This window comes from Galleria mellonella, unplaced genomic scaffold, assembly GCF_026898425.1.
Source record: "Galleria mellonella isolate WM207_F2 unplaced genomic scaffold, CSIRO_AGI_GalMel_v1 utg213, whole genome shotgun sequence".
In the NCBI taxonomy this organism is placed as follows: domain Eukaryota; kingdom Metazoa; phylum Arthropoda; class Insecta; order Lepidoptera; family Pyralidae; genus Galleria; species Galleria mellonella.
Genome location: NW_026442039.1, coordinates 4940817 through 4959415, shown reverse-complemented (window position 1 = coordinate 4959415; position 18599 = coordinate 4940817). Strand labels below are relative to the sequence as shown.

The following is an 18599-nucleotide window of genomic DNA, read 5'->3' as shown; positions in this document are numbered from 1 at the left end:
CCCGTTGGCATGCACCCCCATCCCCCATAGCCCCCTACGACGTAGATATCGAACTTTCGCGGATACAATGTGTCTTAAAATTAGAAATGTACATAAAAATGCAATAGGCTATTGTAACTAAGAATGACAAAATTACAGAAATGTACCGAAATTTTTTATTATGATTATTTTTTTTATTCGTTATAATGTATGCGTGGATTTCAGAAGTAGAAAAACGAATTAAATAAACCAATTTTTTTATGGCTTATTAAGATAAAACACACAAACACGTTTTTAAGTTAGATCTTTAGGAACACAACATTGAAAATCGCATCCAATATGGTGCAGTAGTTTTTGTGTGATGGTGAAACAAACATACAGGCAGATTGACAGACAATATTTTTAAAAATATTGTTTCGCTTTTTATTGCTCTTATGACCATCGCTCATGTTATTTTTTTTTTATATTTCTGATATAAAGACACTTAAAATTTTATTACATATAAGTTTTGCATAAAGAGAATATCTAACTGTACTTCAAAAACGATTCTCAATAATTGAGAGTCGTAAGAGATGTCAGAAAGAACCAGAGGGAGACTGTACAAAAATTGTTTGTTTGGGTAACTATGTCCTATTCGTGTTTCTCCCATGAAGCACTTTTTATACCTAAGTCTAAAGATACAGAATACCTTAACCCTTAAAAGCCTGATTTTTTATATCAAATTAAAAATATATAAGTGCACCCTTTACTGTGTTTACTAACGGGGAAAAATAGTAAAAAAATCAAAACGATATTTTTATATATTTATTTTGAAAAAAAAAAACATTTGGTAACATGTAAACAGCCAAATATTAAAATAAAATCGATTGTAGGCGCCCAATGCGATTTATAACCTCGGTATCAAATTTGAAACTTCAGGTATTTAAGGATTAAAATATTCTTTGTAATAATGTCAAGTAAGTAGAGTATTCAATGCGATACCAACGCCCCTATTCCTTACATCATCATCATCATATGGGGCCTTAAACGTCCACTGCTGAATATGGGGAGGTTTGCCAGTAATTGTCATGCTTGGCAGGCGGATTGACAATCGCAGTCAGGCTTTAGAGATGTTTTAGGAGGGACGCTGCTGCCCATCCCTCGCCCTCCTTAGTCGCCTCTTACGACACCCACGTTAACTGTCAACTGCTAAACATAATAACGTGATCTTTCTTCTTTATATATAATAAATTAAACATTATTCTATTAATGTCATATATGTTAAAGTTTGTAATGATGTATGTGGATGGATAGATAGATGAATGTATGTTACGCCTTCACGCAATAAATACTTGTTTTTTACACAACTTAGAATGGCAAACAAGCTGAAGGCCCACCTAATGGAAAGTGGTAACCGTCACCTATAGACATGAGCAGTACCATGGACATAACAGAGTATACTGTTTCGTCCATGATACCCCCCATGCGTTGCCATTCCTGAGGACTCAGGTGTTATTCCTCTGTACCCAGTAAATTCACGCCATATCCCATCAAACCGAAACACAGCCATGCAAACACAACTGCTTCACGGTTGAAACACGAATGGGACAGAGGTACCCAAGCAATCGACTTTTGTACAAAGTCTCTATGTGGTAATTGGTATCACTATCACATTGCAGTTTATCTTCGAGTTTACTAATTTTGCCTTTCGTAATTTACGGAAAATTTGATTGGTTTATTACTTTTTTTTTCTTAAGTCTAATTTAATACTTAATCAGATAGTAGCCAGTACGTTTTTAATAAGTGGCATATATATCTAAATATAAACATGAATAATGTGCAGTACTTGTTTATCTTTTTAAAGTAAAATATTCAATTCACAATTTCACGCACAAACTAAACGCAACGTTCAGTCATAATTAAATAAGTTTAATTAAAACTGTTTATATAGTTCAATACGAGAACAATGCTGATTAAATATCAATGCAAATATTAATAAAAGTTAAAAGTAAATAATGGCGAGCAGAAAAAAAAATTAAGAATACAGTTTATAATATATTCAAAAATGCAGAATTAAAAAGAAAAAAATGTTTAGAATACGTCAGTTGTCATTAAAAAGTTAGATATGAAAAAAAAAGCATAAAAAAAGTTAGGTAAGGTATTAAATGCAGAGGCAAGTTAATTAACAAGACAAGCGAACGGTTAGGTAGGATCTATTCATATTTACCTTGATGTCTTGTAAGACCTGTAAACAATTAAATGAAAATTAGTGAGTTTTGTAAACTAAAACTTACACTAAAACTAAAGTGTAAACTACAATTTAAGACTGTGTTCTATACAACCAGTTATTTCGGTTTAAACACTAAACTATTTAACCGATTTTGTAAACATTTGTATGGGATTATGTGTAAAAGATAATAAAAGGATTTTCCAAATCCTTCTATATTGTAGAGATTCAGCAGAAGTGGAGTTAAAAATAAATAATTATGTTACAGAACTATTTATTTATTTATGTAATAAACAGTTTGTTCATTTTTGACACTTGAACGACTCAATCAAGTGTCATAAAAAAGTTTTACACTCGTAAGCAGTATGAAGCATGAAATGGAAAATTACATATATAATATTCTTCCAGTCACGCAGAAATTCCGGGAACAGATAACTTTTATCTGAGGTTTCTATGTAAAATATTTTATTCTCTTATTTCCAATAATATTTCTAAAAAATATCTCGGTGTTTCTGGATTTGATAAGCCCTGACCGCGGTATTGGTGTTATCGGCCGGATACGCTAGTTGTCGAGCCGGGTAGATAAAAAACAAGGATAACCGATACCCGGTTTCTTTTTACTTGTTGTAGGTCAGGACTCAGATTTTCTGTAAAACTATCGGTCGATACGTTATACTTAAATGTTTATTAATACAATTTATTATGTGGTACTCAATGTTACTATTGCTTAGATACTAATCTCTGAGTTTACTAATTTACGAAAAATTTGGTTGGATTATTTTTTTTTAATATAATTTAATACCTAATCAGATAGTAGCCAGTACGCTTTTTCTAAGTGGATATAAATTGATAAAGTATTTACATCTTTGTATCATTACCATACTATTATGTATATTCAGATTTATATTTGAAAATTTAATTATTATGTACAATTTTTTATTCAACTTTCCTTTCAATATAAATTTATACAAAATATACGAAAATATTTAACTAAATGTAATCTTAAACCTTACCGTTAAAGATCTCTTTCCCTAGCGCTTACTTGAGGTAAATTTAAACTTGCAATAAGCAGAAACAAAAGAGAAGTTATTAAACATCCATATATTGACTAGTGCGTACTTTATTTTCTACCGTGACTCACTTGGGTATGTTTATAGTATGCTCGATGAATCATAAAGTATTACGATTATTACGGCCGGTATGATTTTAAAATATAAATTACCGTTGTATGATATATTCCCTGTGATTTCGTCTTTTTTAAAATACTAGATTTTGAATCTGGGACCTAGGATTTTTGGGAAATACTTTCATAGCGATGAAAAGGAATCCCATTCCTGTTTTTACCGTGAAGCAGTTATGTTTACATGGCTGTGTTTCGGTTTGAAGGGTGGGATATGGCGTGAATTTACTGGGTACAGAGGAATAACACCTGAGTCCTCAGGAATGGTAACGCATGGGGGGTATCATGGGCGAAACAGTATACTCTGTTATGTCCATGCTACTACTCATGTCTATAGGCGACGGTTACCACTTTCCATCAGGTGGACCGTCAGCTTGTTTGCCATTCTAAGTTGTATAAAAAAAAATGTAAAAAATTTCAAATTTCGGTATGTAGTGGTGATGTATCAGTCTGTCTTTTTGTATTTACCCAATATAGTGTCCTGTTCGTCCGACTGTTACGGTGTAAGAAAGACTCTGTTTTTCGCACTTAGCCTCTTATTTGGGCCGTTGTGCGTAAACTGTTACGTACGTGACTGTTACGGTGATTTGCATAAAGTACTCGCGATACAAATTAAAACTTTTGAATTTGAAAAAGTTTTGTAATTTAAATTAAATTTTTTTTCGTTTATTATTGAAAAAAATAATAATAATGTAGACTCAAAAAAAAAACGGAGATCCTTACGAACATAACAATAGAAAAAGGTATAAATTTGGCTATTAATATAAGAAAAATTTTGCTACTTCAACCTATCGACCCGTGCAAAGCCAGGGTGGATCACTAGTAATTGATATACGCGTATTGATAAAGATTTTACATGTTTATGTGTACCGAAAATATGAACTCAGAACAAAGTAAAGCGAAACTGTTTGACCTCAGGAAAATAGCTGATCCAGCACTAGCTGGAAGCTAAGATATCTCGAGGGTCGCCGACCGCAGCCCAGGGACTGACCCCACTGTAATCTACAGTGGAAAGTCGAATCGGACAGATATAACCGGTTAGGGGTAGGTCGGGGATGTTTACGGACTGTTTACGTTGAAAACTTGAAATATCACTTACGTCATGAGTAGGTTCTTTATTTTTTTTACCACGTGAATTAAGGTCACACGTCAATATATTTTTTCAAAACCAACACGAAGGCGTGTCAGAGACGCATTAAGGGTTGTTGGCATGTTTTTAATTTTTACTTAACAGTTTAACATTATAAGCAAGTTAACCAAAATGTATTTGTAAAAAAAGCTATTCTCAATCATCATAATATCAGCCGTTAAATGTTCATTGCTAAACATAAGCCTTCCCCATAAGGGGAGTTTTGCAAGTAGTTGACATGACTGGCAGGCGGATTTGGCAACTAAAGTTTAAGTTTTTAGTGATGTTGTAAGACGGAAGCTGCTGAATTAACTGTCTGCTGGAGAACGTCTCCAGCAGACAGTTAAAAGGGAAAGAGAGAGATTTTTTCCGTTAATATTTCTTTTTTAAAAAACATGTAGTTCCTATGGCATATTACTGGTTTCATTTTTACCTATTTAATATTTTATAGGAATCGAAATTTTTCGCATTAACAAAAAGAAAACGGAATAAAAAGTATTTTACTCGCATTTTAAAACGTTTCTATTCCCAGGCGGCGACATTACAGACAAATTGGGCTCGATTTGTCTTTCCGACCGTTTCATGCATAGTTACACGCACAGCCGTCACCGGGTATAGCCGGGCAAAGTTCAAGGGCCGTCTGCGGCGTGTCTACGCGTATTCCCAGCCGGGTATAACAGGGTGTATTTCACCCGGACTTGGCATCCGGATTTACAGAGCACGTACGTTGTAAGAAAGCCCTGCAAGTTCACACATCGGTTTAACGGTGTTTTTATTCTTGTAGAACTAGATCTATTAGATTTTTATAATAAAATACAATTACGGCGAACACGGGAGAAATAAAGAAATTCTGTTGCAATGCATATGTAATATGTACCTATCTATATACTAATGACATAAAGAGGAAAGATTTGAACTCTTGTATGTTTGTATATTAGTAACTCCAAAACCACCCAACCGATTTAAAAAAAAAAAACTCTTTCACATATAGAAAGCTACATTATCGGTGAGCAACAATAGACTATATATTATTTTCGAAAATTTTATTTACTCGTGCGATGTCGGGTCGGATCACTAAGGTTATAAAAGGAGAAGCTGACAGACGAAAATGCTGGGTTTAGATAGGTTTTATGCGTTTTGCATAAATCCATTATAATCTAACATGTTGCATACATGTTAGATTACAAGTAATTTCTACAAAACGACCTAAGATTGAACCATCTGATAGAAAGTGTAACGCGTGATGACATCAAAAACCACAGATAATACATAATCTATATATTAATACGTGAAGCAAAAATTTACATGTAATTTTAAAAAAACTCGCTTGCTTCTCGAACTATGCATATCTTCACGTCTCTTAAATTAAAAAAATACAACATTTGTTTTTTCTTATATAATTGCAAATTTGTATACCTCGATATATGGGGTTAATCATAGAGGACTTATCTTGTTTTACCATCCATTGTTACCTACGTATCACAATTTAAATAAATAAATAAATAAAACATAACAAAAACAATATACTGAATTAGAGATGAAGTATGATGACGTGTATGAGAGAAAACCAGTTTTATTGGTCAATGTAATAGTTTGGAGAAGAGAGTATTTATTATTTGTGTGTTTTGCCATTTCTACTATCGATCAGCTGGGCTTTGTTATTGTAATGTGAAAATATCCGAGACATCTGGTGAAAGAATATCGGAATTAGATTAAACGGAAATCCCCTAAGTGCTACGTCAGTGAGTAGGTACTATATCTAACTTTGAGGATCGAGTAAGCCGATGTCTACATTAAGGTAAATGTCCCTGTTGTGGGCGCGTGACTGCGTCAAGTTCAAGGACGGGATTCACAGGAGTGGGATATCTTACGGTTGTCTGATCTCGATCCCCTGGCCCGCCGGGAAATATGAGGCGGACGCCGGCGGGAAATGAATGAAGTCATTTGGTTCTGTTTGTAAACAAGATAGGAGTGCGCCCTTTGACTGTTACGCATTTAGGGTTGGGATGAGAGTAAGGTTTTATAGACATTGATGGATTTAATTTGTTTCTGTCATTTAAACATGGCAGATTAAAGAATTTTAATAACAATAATTACATTAAATTAAGAGAACACTTGTTATAATTTTAATCAGCAATAAATTAGTCCATTCCTAATCAACAGTTTTTTTCTGATTAGAAGCATCCTTATTTACAAGAAATTTGTAGTGTAAAAGAGTGAAATAGAAAACTAAGATTGAAAAACAGTAATATCCCAATCTTCCTCATAGACGTACATTTTTCATGTAAATGTACAGTGTAAACTAGATAATTTCTTCCGAGACCACTTACAGAACATGAATGGAATAAATTGTCGTAGAATCAGATGTCATACGGCGAATGCGTGACTGCGGCCACGCCGCGCCGTCTACCAGCGCCGACAGCATTCACGCTATTATAGGAAACCTGTTATTTGTAAACGTATGAGTACTATCTCGATATAAACACGTAACGAATAATCGTAATGTTCACATGATCACTTTTTTGTATACATTTGAAGCAATTTTAGGTACTTTCGCCCTATTTTTTTGTGATTTAATGAGAGTAATTTGAGCCAGTTATTTCTGGTGCCATTGAATTCTGCCAAATACATTAAATTAACTGTCAAATATGTCGGTATGCAGATAATAATAAAATTATTCACAACCACAAACCGGTTTTCGATCAGACGAGACCAACAAACTCTACGATGGAGCGATGTTGTCGTAATTACCACGTTTGGCAGGCAAACTGGAGGTCATCGTGATAAAGCTGTTCTTTGATATTCTATTTTTGTTAACGAGAATAGATTGCAACTTTATAAATTTGGAGTTAAGTCGCCATAGAGAGGATTAACTAATTTATCATTTTGCATCAGGAGTTAATTAAGTTAGTTAATTGTTAAGAGAGGGACTGGCAGAAAACCAGCGCTATGCAGTTGTACACATTGCACTGGGACACTCACAGCATCAGCTGAGCCAGTTCCTTTTGCACAATATGAGACACTTCTTATATATGTATTTTCTGTTGTAATTGTATTTTTCTGGCAATAAATATTTTCTATTCTATTCTAAAATCACAATCACAAGTTAACATTTAGGATGTGTTCTTAGATGATTATTTCTTATAGGATAGTAAATGACTCCTTAACGTAATTCAGTCAAACGAATTTTGAACCACTGCAGTGGAGGAACAAAGACTGGGGATAGGAGTTCTAGAGTTTCTGATCTTCTTGGTCTACTGTAGGATAAAGTCTACTGTTTTCTCCAACTACACTATGTTTTTTTGTTTCAAACTACTTATCACAAGGTTTTTTTTTGTCGTAACATGGGCAATACTACGCTCCGTCGGGCTAGCAGTCTCTTTCAGAATCCCTTCGTCTTTGTTACATGTGACATTTTTGTGTTGCTAGTTTTCAAGGGTGGCTTACCGTTTGGTAATAATTGACTGGCATCCTTGTTGAAACGACTTAAAATATTACAGTATCACATCTCTCAGTAGAAAGCCGAGTTCGTCTGCGAAAGTGCAAGAAACAATGTAGCGAGCGAGACCTACATATTACGCGGAGCCCTTATGTACTCCAGCCGGCTTGTCCGCAATTTTTATGATCACGCTTTGTTCGTGCCAGCCATTGTTCTTATTTAAAAAGCAACATAGCTAATTGCATTCATGTACCAAAATACATACGAGTATTTTCGAATGAATATAATATTTTAAATAGGCGATAAAATGAATCTGTCGAGTAACGCTCGCTCCAAAACTTTTGTAGTAATTTCCAAGACAAAGTGATTTTTCGTTTAATAATTTCTCATTTTCAACATTTTCAAGCGAAATAAACACATTACAGGTGGCTGTGCCCGTGAGAGTAGCTAATTGCAGTTGATATGACTCGTAAAGCCAATTACGGCTCTCATGAAAATGTTCTGAATTGAAATTTACGTCTCGGTGTAAAAGTTCCACGTAGACACGAATGGACGCGACTTTATTTCGTTCGTATTTTTATGGTTTCATGATCATTAATGTTGTAAGAATTATGACTTTAAAAGTTTCAAAAGTATTAAAGGTATGTAAGTACCCTTGGAAACAGCGATATCTGATATTAATTGTAATACAGTGTTATGAAAAATCAAACGCACAGTAATTATTACACGTAATTATGTACAACAAATATAATTAATATAATATACATTTAGATAATATTTCTTTATTTTAGCCATTCATTTAGATCTCCAAGGTGGATATAAGAACCATTTCTTAATTCTTAAAGTTGAAATGCAACGGATGTATTTTGAGGTCGTTACTCTATTAAACAGGAGTTATTTTATACTGCCTTAAACTATATGATATTGTCTGTTGAAAACCCTTTATTTAGTTTTTTTTTTTATTGTGACTTCTGTGTGACCGGGATATGTTTACTGGTTGGAATAAAAAGTAACTATATCCTTTTTCATCCCAAATGTATACCAAACCTAGTAATTGCTTAAGACGTTCAGGTGCTATAAGAAATAAACAAACTTACTTTCATATTTACAATATAAGTACACAAGTAGTTATGCCAATAATTGATGTCCGACGGATAATAGCCGGTCACATTTTGTTCTACATATAGTTCAATAACAAGTTTAATATAATATAACCCAAAGTAACGTATAACGTATAGATCTAAGTGAATATCCTAGGGAACATTAACTAATTTACGTCAGATAAGAGCATCCCAAATAATAAATGGCAGTAGTAAAACTGGCGTCGGCCGCATGCACTCGCTTTTAATTTATCGTCCTTAATGCTACACGGAAAAGGTATAGCGCGGACAAAAGTGAAAATTTATAGCTTTCAGCGAATTTTCCAATTATACAGACTCATGTTGGCGTGGTCGCGAAACAATATTGATTATCACGTTCATGCGAGTCCGTCTGCCGGCTGTAGATAGTTTCTTCTTGCTATGTTTAGACAGACGGATACTGCGAAGCTTTGCACGCTTATGTCCTTTGTCTTTTAATTTGAATTTGCAGTTTATACGGACTTTATTTATTTATTTCTTATGCATTCCATAATATAATTAGTAGATAACATTTCAATTATGGACCCTGTTGGGCACAGCAAGTAGGAGAGAGTGGGACAACACTTTTTTCACTTTAGAAATAGTCTAAGTCTTTATATGCGACATTTCAAGTTTCTGCAGACTATTAGGAGATTACTGCGTATATCTATCATTATCATTACATCAGCCGTTAATTACTGGACATTGATCTACTTCATAAGGGGGAGATTGTCAGTAGTTGCCACGCTTGGCAAGCGGGTTGGTAGATAACGGGAATTTTAAGAATTTACTATGTCTGTCGTTTCCTACAATGGTTTAGACCTCATTCAGAAGCCTTCTTCAGAGGTCGTTTTATGTGGCGTTTTGTGTCACAGAGCGTGTCGTCGCGCACCACGAGCTGCATCTCGTACAGCCGATATAAATGGGCATTGTTAAAAAATTAACATAAGTTTTGAAAAGAAAAACAATATCAGAAGATTTGTCTTTATTATAGAAAAAAATAAAGTCATAACAAATTATTATCGATGGTTTTTTTTATCTATAAACATCTATATTGCTGGTTGTTAGTTGATTTTTATTTTAGTCTGTATGTTATAATGCTAAAGAACAGTAGAGTTATCACATCTTTGGTTTCCGAAAGTTAACTATATGAAGACGAGAGTCGATAAGGAATAATTCAATTTGTTTTTCCAGTTCTCTTATATCCAATACAATACAATACAATGTGAGATCCACGTGTTTTTATTTACAATACTATCAAACATCGACCCGGCACTCGGTACATTACTGTGGCTCGACGAGCTCTCTATGAATGGAGGCCACCACAAGAATGACCTAAATTTTTATTCACCATGCATGTATACATACTGCGTTATAACAGATACATAACACGGAAAAACATTGAACATTTTTGCGTGTTTTGGTAGTCATCTATTATGTGGCCAGGTAACTAGGGATGGGTGAGGGGAAAGGAATTGTTAGTAATGGAGACTAAGAATCCCATTGCTAGCAATATACCCAGCAAGGTCGACCTCCTCGCGGTTCCTCCTGGAAACTATCATGATTAATTCATCATGATGGGCTAACTGGCCCGTTTTCATCCTCATCGATCACCTTTCAATGGTGCCCCGCCAGCGTATCCCGTTAGCGCAGGCGGGGTCACCATTCCATTTTCATCCAATAAAAAAAAAAAACTAGGGATGGGTTATAAGGTAAGGGATCTATTAAATACCAGTTATTATATATATATATATATATATATATATATATCGAAATGGATATATGTAGATATCCGACTGATCCGAAACGAGCGATGACCTTTTTTCTGTCACCATTGTGCAAGAGGAATCCAATATGACAGATATGGTAGCGGTAGCAATATTACTTATGCCTATTATTCATACCATACAGGAAACCCCATGATTACCCCATGCATCGCATTGTAACATATTTAGAATTCACTTCTATACCTAATAGATTCTAGAGGAAAGAGTATAAATCTGTTTTAAATACATGTAAAAGGGGATAAGGGACTGTTATTAATGGGTTCTAATAGCCCCATTGCTAACAATATCAGGTCGACCTCCACACGGTTCCCCCTGGAAACCATTGGGTTTTATTCTTGTCGAATTTTTCACAATGGGCCAACTATTTTGCCTTCATCTTCGCCTATCATTTATCACTGGTGCCCCGTCGGCATATACCGATAGCACAGGCGGAGTTACCATTCTATTTTCACCCATTAAAAAAATACATGTGAAAGACTATAATACATTTTAATGTCAAATAATATTATAACAAATTTGTTTTTGGGAAACGGGGCCACGCGATAAGTCTTATCAACAGTTTACTATACCAGTTTGTAAACATTCTAACACGATAAGGATAAATATGGGATAAGAAAACTATGAGTCAGGACGTTGCCAAGGTAAGTACGTTTTGCGGTTTTTGCGTATAGCGTGGTGTATAAAATAGAATTATATGGAGTTATTAAATATTTTTTTTACATAATCTTGTTCATGTTATGCTTATTCATTTATATAGTTAAGTTTCTTTCTATTTACATATATTATATATCCAGAGGGAGACCTTGTACAAAAGTCGATTGCTTGGGTACCTCTGTCCCATTGGTGTTTCTACCGCGAAGCAGTTGTGTTTGCATGGCTGTGTTTCGGTTTGAAGGGTGGGATATGGCGTGAATTACTGGGTACAGAGGAATAGAGGACTTTTGTACAAACTTTAATTAGACTCCCCTCCATTACTTTAATTAGATGCAAATGCAAATTTTTATCCGTATTTTCTTGCCGTGTCGTCCCGGCATAGAATATACCATCCATTCCTTTCCCGTAGGTGTCGTAAGAGGCAACTAAGAGAACTTTAATGGACGAGGGATGTGCAGCAACGTCCCTCTTAAAACATCTCCAAGACGTAACTGCGGTTGTCAACCCGCCTGCCAGGCATGGTAACTACTTGCAAAACCGCCTCAATAGAGGGAGCCAATGTTCAACAGTGGGCAATTAACGGCTGATATGAAATGGTAAATTTTCTATTTATCTACCTGATATTAAGAAGTATGAAAGAGAAGAACATATCACACCAACCTCAAATGATCTGGCATAATGACAAGATGATGATTTTGTAATCACCAGTGATAGTTATGTAATGTTAATATAATAATTAAATAAATTAGGAGCGTATTTTAATCTTTACAATCGTTGATTAATATATCCATATGTAATAAAACAATAAAAACTAATTAAGGTATTTTATTGTTTTATACTGCGTAATAATTTTAAAATTTCATATGTAATAACATTTTATCAGTCGTCTGGTAATATGTTTAAATTAATATACATAACATGAAATGTACAAATATGTATACGGTAAATAAACATATTTAGGTACAGATAAAAATTGATCGGGATAAAGTAATAAACATATGAGTAATGGAGGGAAAGGGATTGTTAGTTTATATTATTATCTGTAGTAATGGGTTCTAGCAGCCCAACTGCCAGCAATATACGCTATCAGGTCGATCTCCACGCGGTTACCTCTGGAAACCATCGTGGTTAATTCTTGTTGACTTCTTTACGATGGGCCAACTGATCTGTCTTTTCATTCTCACCTATCATCCATCATTGGTGCCCTGCCGGGGTACATCAATAGCGCAGGTGAGATATGGGTAATTGGTAGGTCACCATTCCATTTTCACACATTAAAAAAAGCATGAGTTATCATCATCTTCTTACCCTTATCCCAATCATTTGGGGTCGGCGTAATATGATTTTGTCCATATTACAAAAAGACTTGGTTTTTAGTTTTACGACCGGCCACCTGCCTGACGTCAACCCTCTTTGGGAAAAAAGCATGAGTAGTTTTATTATTATTAACATTTTTCATATAAGATTATTATGACAGTTTTCCGTTCTGCTTTACCTGTACGGAACCTGTTTCGTTCCCGTGGGAAATACGGGAAACTCCTTCTTAGTGTTTATTTATTTTGGAACGGTGATGCTATTCTGTACATAGTAGTTTCAGCTGTGTGTTGATTTGTCAGCCAGTTTCTCTATGTGGTGTGATGTGGTGTGGTTATTAGGCCTTATAATAATTAAATTGTTTTTTCAGTGTTAACATTTTTTTTTTATACAACTTAGAATGGCAAACAAATTGACGACCCACCTGATGAAAAGTGGTAACCGTCGCCTGTAGACATGAACAGTACCATGGACATAACAGAGTATTCTGTTTCGCCCATGATACCACCCATGCGTTGCCATTCCTGAGTTCGGTGTTATTCCTCTGTACCCAGTAAATTTACACGATATTCCACCCTTCAAACCGAAACACAGCCATGCAAGCACAACTGTTTCACGGTAGAAACACGAATGGGACAGAGGTACCCAAGCAATCGACTTCTGTACAAAGTCTCCCTCTGGTGATCCATTTCTTATAATTGTTTGTATCTATATATAATGTTTATAATTTATTATTATTTTTTTATTTATATATATTTATTTTCTACTGCAATCTTTTGAAGGAAACAAAGAGTATCTATCTATCTATTGTATGTTATGTAATAATGTATAAACACACAAAGACCGACTTAAATATTTAAATTAAAAACTAAAAGAACCTGTATATTGATAAAATTGTATGAGACCAATCTGTAAGTATATCTTTTTAGATAAAAAGAATATTTCAAAAATGGTTTGCAACTGATTGTGTCATGAGGTAACAACAATTAAAAAAAGAATACAACCTCCTCCATTTTAAAGTCGGTTGGAAATGAAAAGAAATACTTATTTCCGTATATACCTATAAAAAAACATTATTATTTTGTATGTTTTTAGATTTTTATCTATAGGAGTCCAAAACTAAACCTAAAATAGGTAGGTTTTTACAACACGAGAAAGATTTTTTCGAAATTCGTTGTAGGGTCTTAGGTTGTATATCTTAACTGCACGGTAAAGAATTAATATAATATTTAATGAATAGAAATTCATTAAATATTATATTAGAATTCCAGTGTTCATTAAATATTACAATTTTATTCATTAAATAATACATTCTATTCTACTCGGCTATTTATTTTCGGTTTCTTGCATACTGTATTTTGTAATGCGTAATAATGTAATGGAACCTCGTCTGCGCTATCCTATTTATTAAATATTTTATTACAATTTTAATTTCAGTTCATTAAATATTACATTTTTATTCATTAAATAATACACTTTATTCTACTAGGCTATTTATCATCTTGCATATTAATTATGTTTTTAATGCGTGATAAAGTCTACCTGATAGAATATATTGCTAGTAATGGAGTAGTGGTCGTATGGTCCCGGCGTAGAAAAAGCCATCCCTTTCTTTCCCGTGGATATCGTAAGATAAGGGACTAAGGGAGGCCGAGGGATGGGCAGCAGCGTCCCTCTTAAAACATCTATAAAGCCTAACTGCGGTTGCCAATCCGCCTGGCGAGCGTGGCAACTAACTGGCAAAACCCCCCAAGTGGGAGGCTTGTGTTCAGCAATGGATAGTTAAAAGCTGATATGATGATGATGATAATGATGAATGGAGTAGTTAGACTCCATTTCTAACAACCCTTTTCCCTTCTTGATGTTAATTACGTGACAAGTAAAAAATTAAGTATTAAACAAGTGCATATGACAGAACTTCTTTTTTCTTTCACTGCATAATAATAAATATGTCTATAGTTATTAGCCTATACTCTTAATAGAAAAAAGTCTTTATCTGAGTAGGAAGTGCCTAGATAGAGAGTACTCTATCTAGATACTTCCTATTTAGATTAGATGGAGGTATCCTTCGTTCAAATTTACTTATAAGTTGTAATATGGTACACTAGGTAAATATTTGTAGCTAAAGATCTTTATTTTTGTGAATTCCATCCATAATTTTTATTAATAGGGCCAATAAAAGGGTTATCGGTTATAAATACGAATAGCTCTCAAATATTTTTTTATACTATTATGGTAGCAAACTAGTATATGACCAATCTGATGGTAAATAGGGTTACCGTAGCTTATGAACGTCTGGAACATCAGGGAAGTCACGCGCGCGTTGCAGACCCTTAAGAAACCATATTACGCCCTTTTAAAAAATCCTATGCTGTAGGGAAAACCTCGCCAGAAAGATCATTATTATTATTATTTATAATTTACCTGTAAGTAAAGCCAGTAAATATTATGATAGTAGGAAGATACGTGAATTAGACGAACCTTTTTACTAGATTTCTTACTAGAGCAATGCAAGTGCAACTAACTACTAACTTATGACCATGGGCTTAGCTCTACATCTATCGTACTCGCGTGCCACTCGGAGTATTGACCTTTTCACTATAAGCGATTTAGCGCAATCAAACCGGTTCTGTTATTCTATCATAACATGTCAACATTTATGAAATATATATAGTTCAGCTGTTACAGTAATAATTTTAACCCACCTGTTCTCTTAGCAATTTGGTATTTGCATAAAATCCAAGGTCTCAAGTCACAAAGAAATAAAAAAAAAAAAAACACAACACTCGCGACGTACGTAGGAAAATTCGAAAATTAAACTTGCGCGGGAAATTGAACGATAGTGAAGTGCAATACACGATCGATAGTTGCAACGAGAATCGATATGTTACGTAAAACACGTTATGAACCGGCGTCGTCGCACGTGACTGCTGCCAGTGTGACGGAACGAACGCGGCAACCGCGGCTACCGCCCCCGCCGCCAGCCCCTGTCCCCGCTGGCCGCTATATACAGCGGTAAAGTACACACACACTCGTTTAAAGCAGACGTTTGATAAACAAATTAGAATTTTCAATTTTTAGGTGGTTGAGTATACTTACATTATTTTTCTTATACTGAAGTTTTAAGAATGTCTTAAAAAAGATTTTGTAAATATAAAAAAGTATAAAAAAAAATCTAATACCTACATACAAATAGCTTTTAGATACAAGAGTAAATTCAGAAAAATGTTTTTGTTTTGAAGTGAAACATCGAAGAGTAAATAAATGCACTTTATTTAGTGAGTACCCAAGTGCCTATCTACCTGTGCTCCATTTAGAAATACTTATAATTCAAAGTCAATAAAATCGAAAGTAAACTAAGGATGACGGGAGACGAGTGGTAGGTAATAAATTCGACTCTACATTTTCAATCAGACAAACCAAATAAAAAACTGATGCATTGTATTTGCGGACCGCTCTCTGTCTCTTTTTAATCAATGGACAAAAGAGCATCGTTTGAACATTCGTCCTTTTCTAGCGGCCGAGGTGAGCGCATAAGCGAACGACTGCATCGGTACACATGACCGTCGACGACCGATACCTAACTTATATTATCATAATATCGGATATTCTTACACAAATGATATTCGTGAAGCGAGAGTTAAGACATTATTTTAAATCTCATTGTTTTATTTTAAAATAATCAATAGATGATTCATATTAAACCTTATTTCATCAGATAAAAAAAAAAAAAAATGGGTGTTTATAATGAATAATTTAAGTAAAGTAAATAAAGTAGGCTGTATGGTCCCGGCATAGAATGGGCCACTTATTCCTTTCTCGTAGTGTGGCAAGAGGCGACTATCATGATGATGACGATAATAATGATGATTAAGTAAAGTAGACCTTTTATACTAATAATAGGGGCTAATTACTAAGTTTCGGATTTTGGATTTTAATTTTGGATTTTTTTAACTCCTTTCAACTACCTACCACGTTTACCTTTTACCAGAGAGAGATTTTATAGAAAAGTCGTTTGCTTGGGCACCTCTATCCAATTCGTGTTTCTACCGAGAAGCAGCTGTGATTGCTTAGCTGTGTTTCAGTTTGAAGGGTGCGATATGACAGTGAATTTACAGGAGTGAAGTACAGAGGAATAACACCTGAGACCTCAGGAATGGCAACGCATTGGGGGTATCAAGGGCGAAACAGTATACTCTGTTATATCCATGGTACTGCTCATGTCTATAGCCGACGGTTACCACTTTCCATCAGGTGGGTCGTCAGCTTGTTTGTCATTCTAAGATGCATAAGGAAAAACACCTTAGCTTTTTATTTTTGCGCTAAAGCTGTTTATTTAATGTTATGAATAAACCATGCAGATGGCAATGCAATCGCTGTGACCCACAATACCTAATTATACTCTAGTGTTGTACGCAACGAGTCGGTCGTAGGGGGGTCAATTGGGTGTCAACTGTCACCGTAAATCCATGGTATTCTTTATGTTAATAAGTTATAATCCATGGACGTGTTGTCCCATTTCGTAGTCTTATTTAAATGGTACCCATAAAATAGTTTTTACGGGTAATAATATAAAAAATAATTTTAATTTGTGTTAGTGCCAAATAGCTAACTTTATGTTTCTATCACGTTATCTGTCACTAGCTGTTACCTGTGATTTGGTTTCTATTTTTTTTAATGAATGATAATAGAATGGTAACCCCACCTGCGTTAACGGTATACTCTGGTGGCGCACCAGTGAGGGATGATTGGTGAGAATGATAAGATAGGCCAGTTAGCCCATCATGATAAATTCATTAGGAATTAACCATGATAGTTTCCAGGGGGAACCGCGAGGAGGTCGACCTGGTTGGGTTTATTACTAGCAATAGGATTCTCAGTCTTGTTCTTACCCTTCACTGGTGCTCCGCCAGCGTATCCCATTAGCGCAGGCGGAGTTACCGTTACCATACCATTTTCACCCATAAAAAAAATATCTGTTATATAATAGTTGATAATATTGCTAGATACCCACTACCCACCCTTCGTTTAATATCTTTTTTTAATATATCTTTTTTATGCCATAATTATGAGATACATATTTCTAGGTAGTGATTCTCATTATCTAGTCGTTTGGCAGCACGAATACAATTTTTCCACCGGTCGGTGCCAGGCGAAGACAGTCTTCGTGTAGCACCGTCGATTATTATCAACCGACTTAAAAAAAAGAGAAAGTTTCAAATCGATTGTATTTTTTATGATTGTTACCTTAAAACTCTGTCATTTCTAAACTGATTTGGATTTTTTTTTCTAGCTAATATTGGTACTGTTAACGTTAAAACGGGCGGTTGAATGCATAAAGCTGCGATATAAAGGTTCCTTTGTACCATTTTATTAGAAGAAAATCTAAAAGTATCAAAAATTTTGATTTTAAATAAATTTATATAGAAATATTTAAAAAAAATTTGATTAAAAACAATCGTTAAATGAACTAGTTGTAAATCATCAAAATTCTTAATTTTTAAAGTTGGTTGAAAAATTATACTAAATATTGTAATAAAGGCAACATGCAGTTACCAGTAAAGGAATAATTTGGAAAAATATCAAATGAGACAGCAAATACAACTTACTGTTCTGTTTAGATTGCAAAAAACAATGAAACTAAGCGAAAACAAATTGCAAAAAAAAAAAACAATTGCATTTGAACGTTTGAAAACAATAATCGTTTCTGTGATTTGTTACATAACATGAATAATAAACTATTTTTTTTTTATTTAACATGGAATGGAATGGATGGAAAACGATAAAAATCTT

The 18599-nt window shown here is 34.4% G+C and overlaps 1 protein-coding gene across 3 annotated transcripts in view; it reads right to left on the bottom strand.

The window, feature by feature from the left end:
• Nucleotides 1-18599, bottom strand: part of LOC113511908 (methylcytosine dioxygenase TET) — a 177270-nt gene that overhangs the window by 36310 nt on the left and 122361 nt on the right. For all 3 annotated transcript variants that reach the window (XM_052894489.1, XM_052894491.1, XM_052894490.1), the window contains one exon: nucleotides 2186-2203. In XM_052894489.1, coding sequence (XP_052750449.1) covers nucleotides 2186-2203 — 18 coding nt within the window. The remainder of the gene's footprint in view (nucleotides 1-2185; nucleotides 2204-18599) is intronic.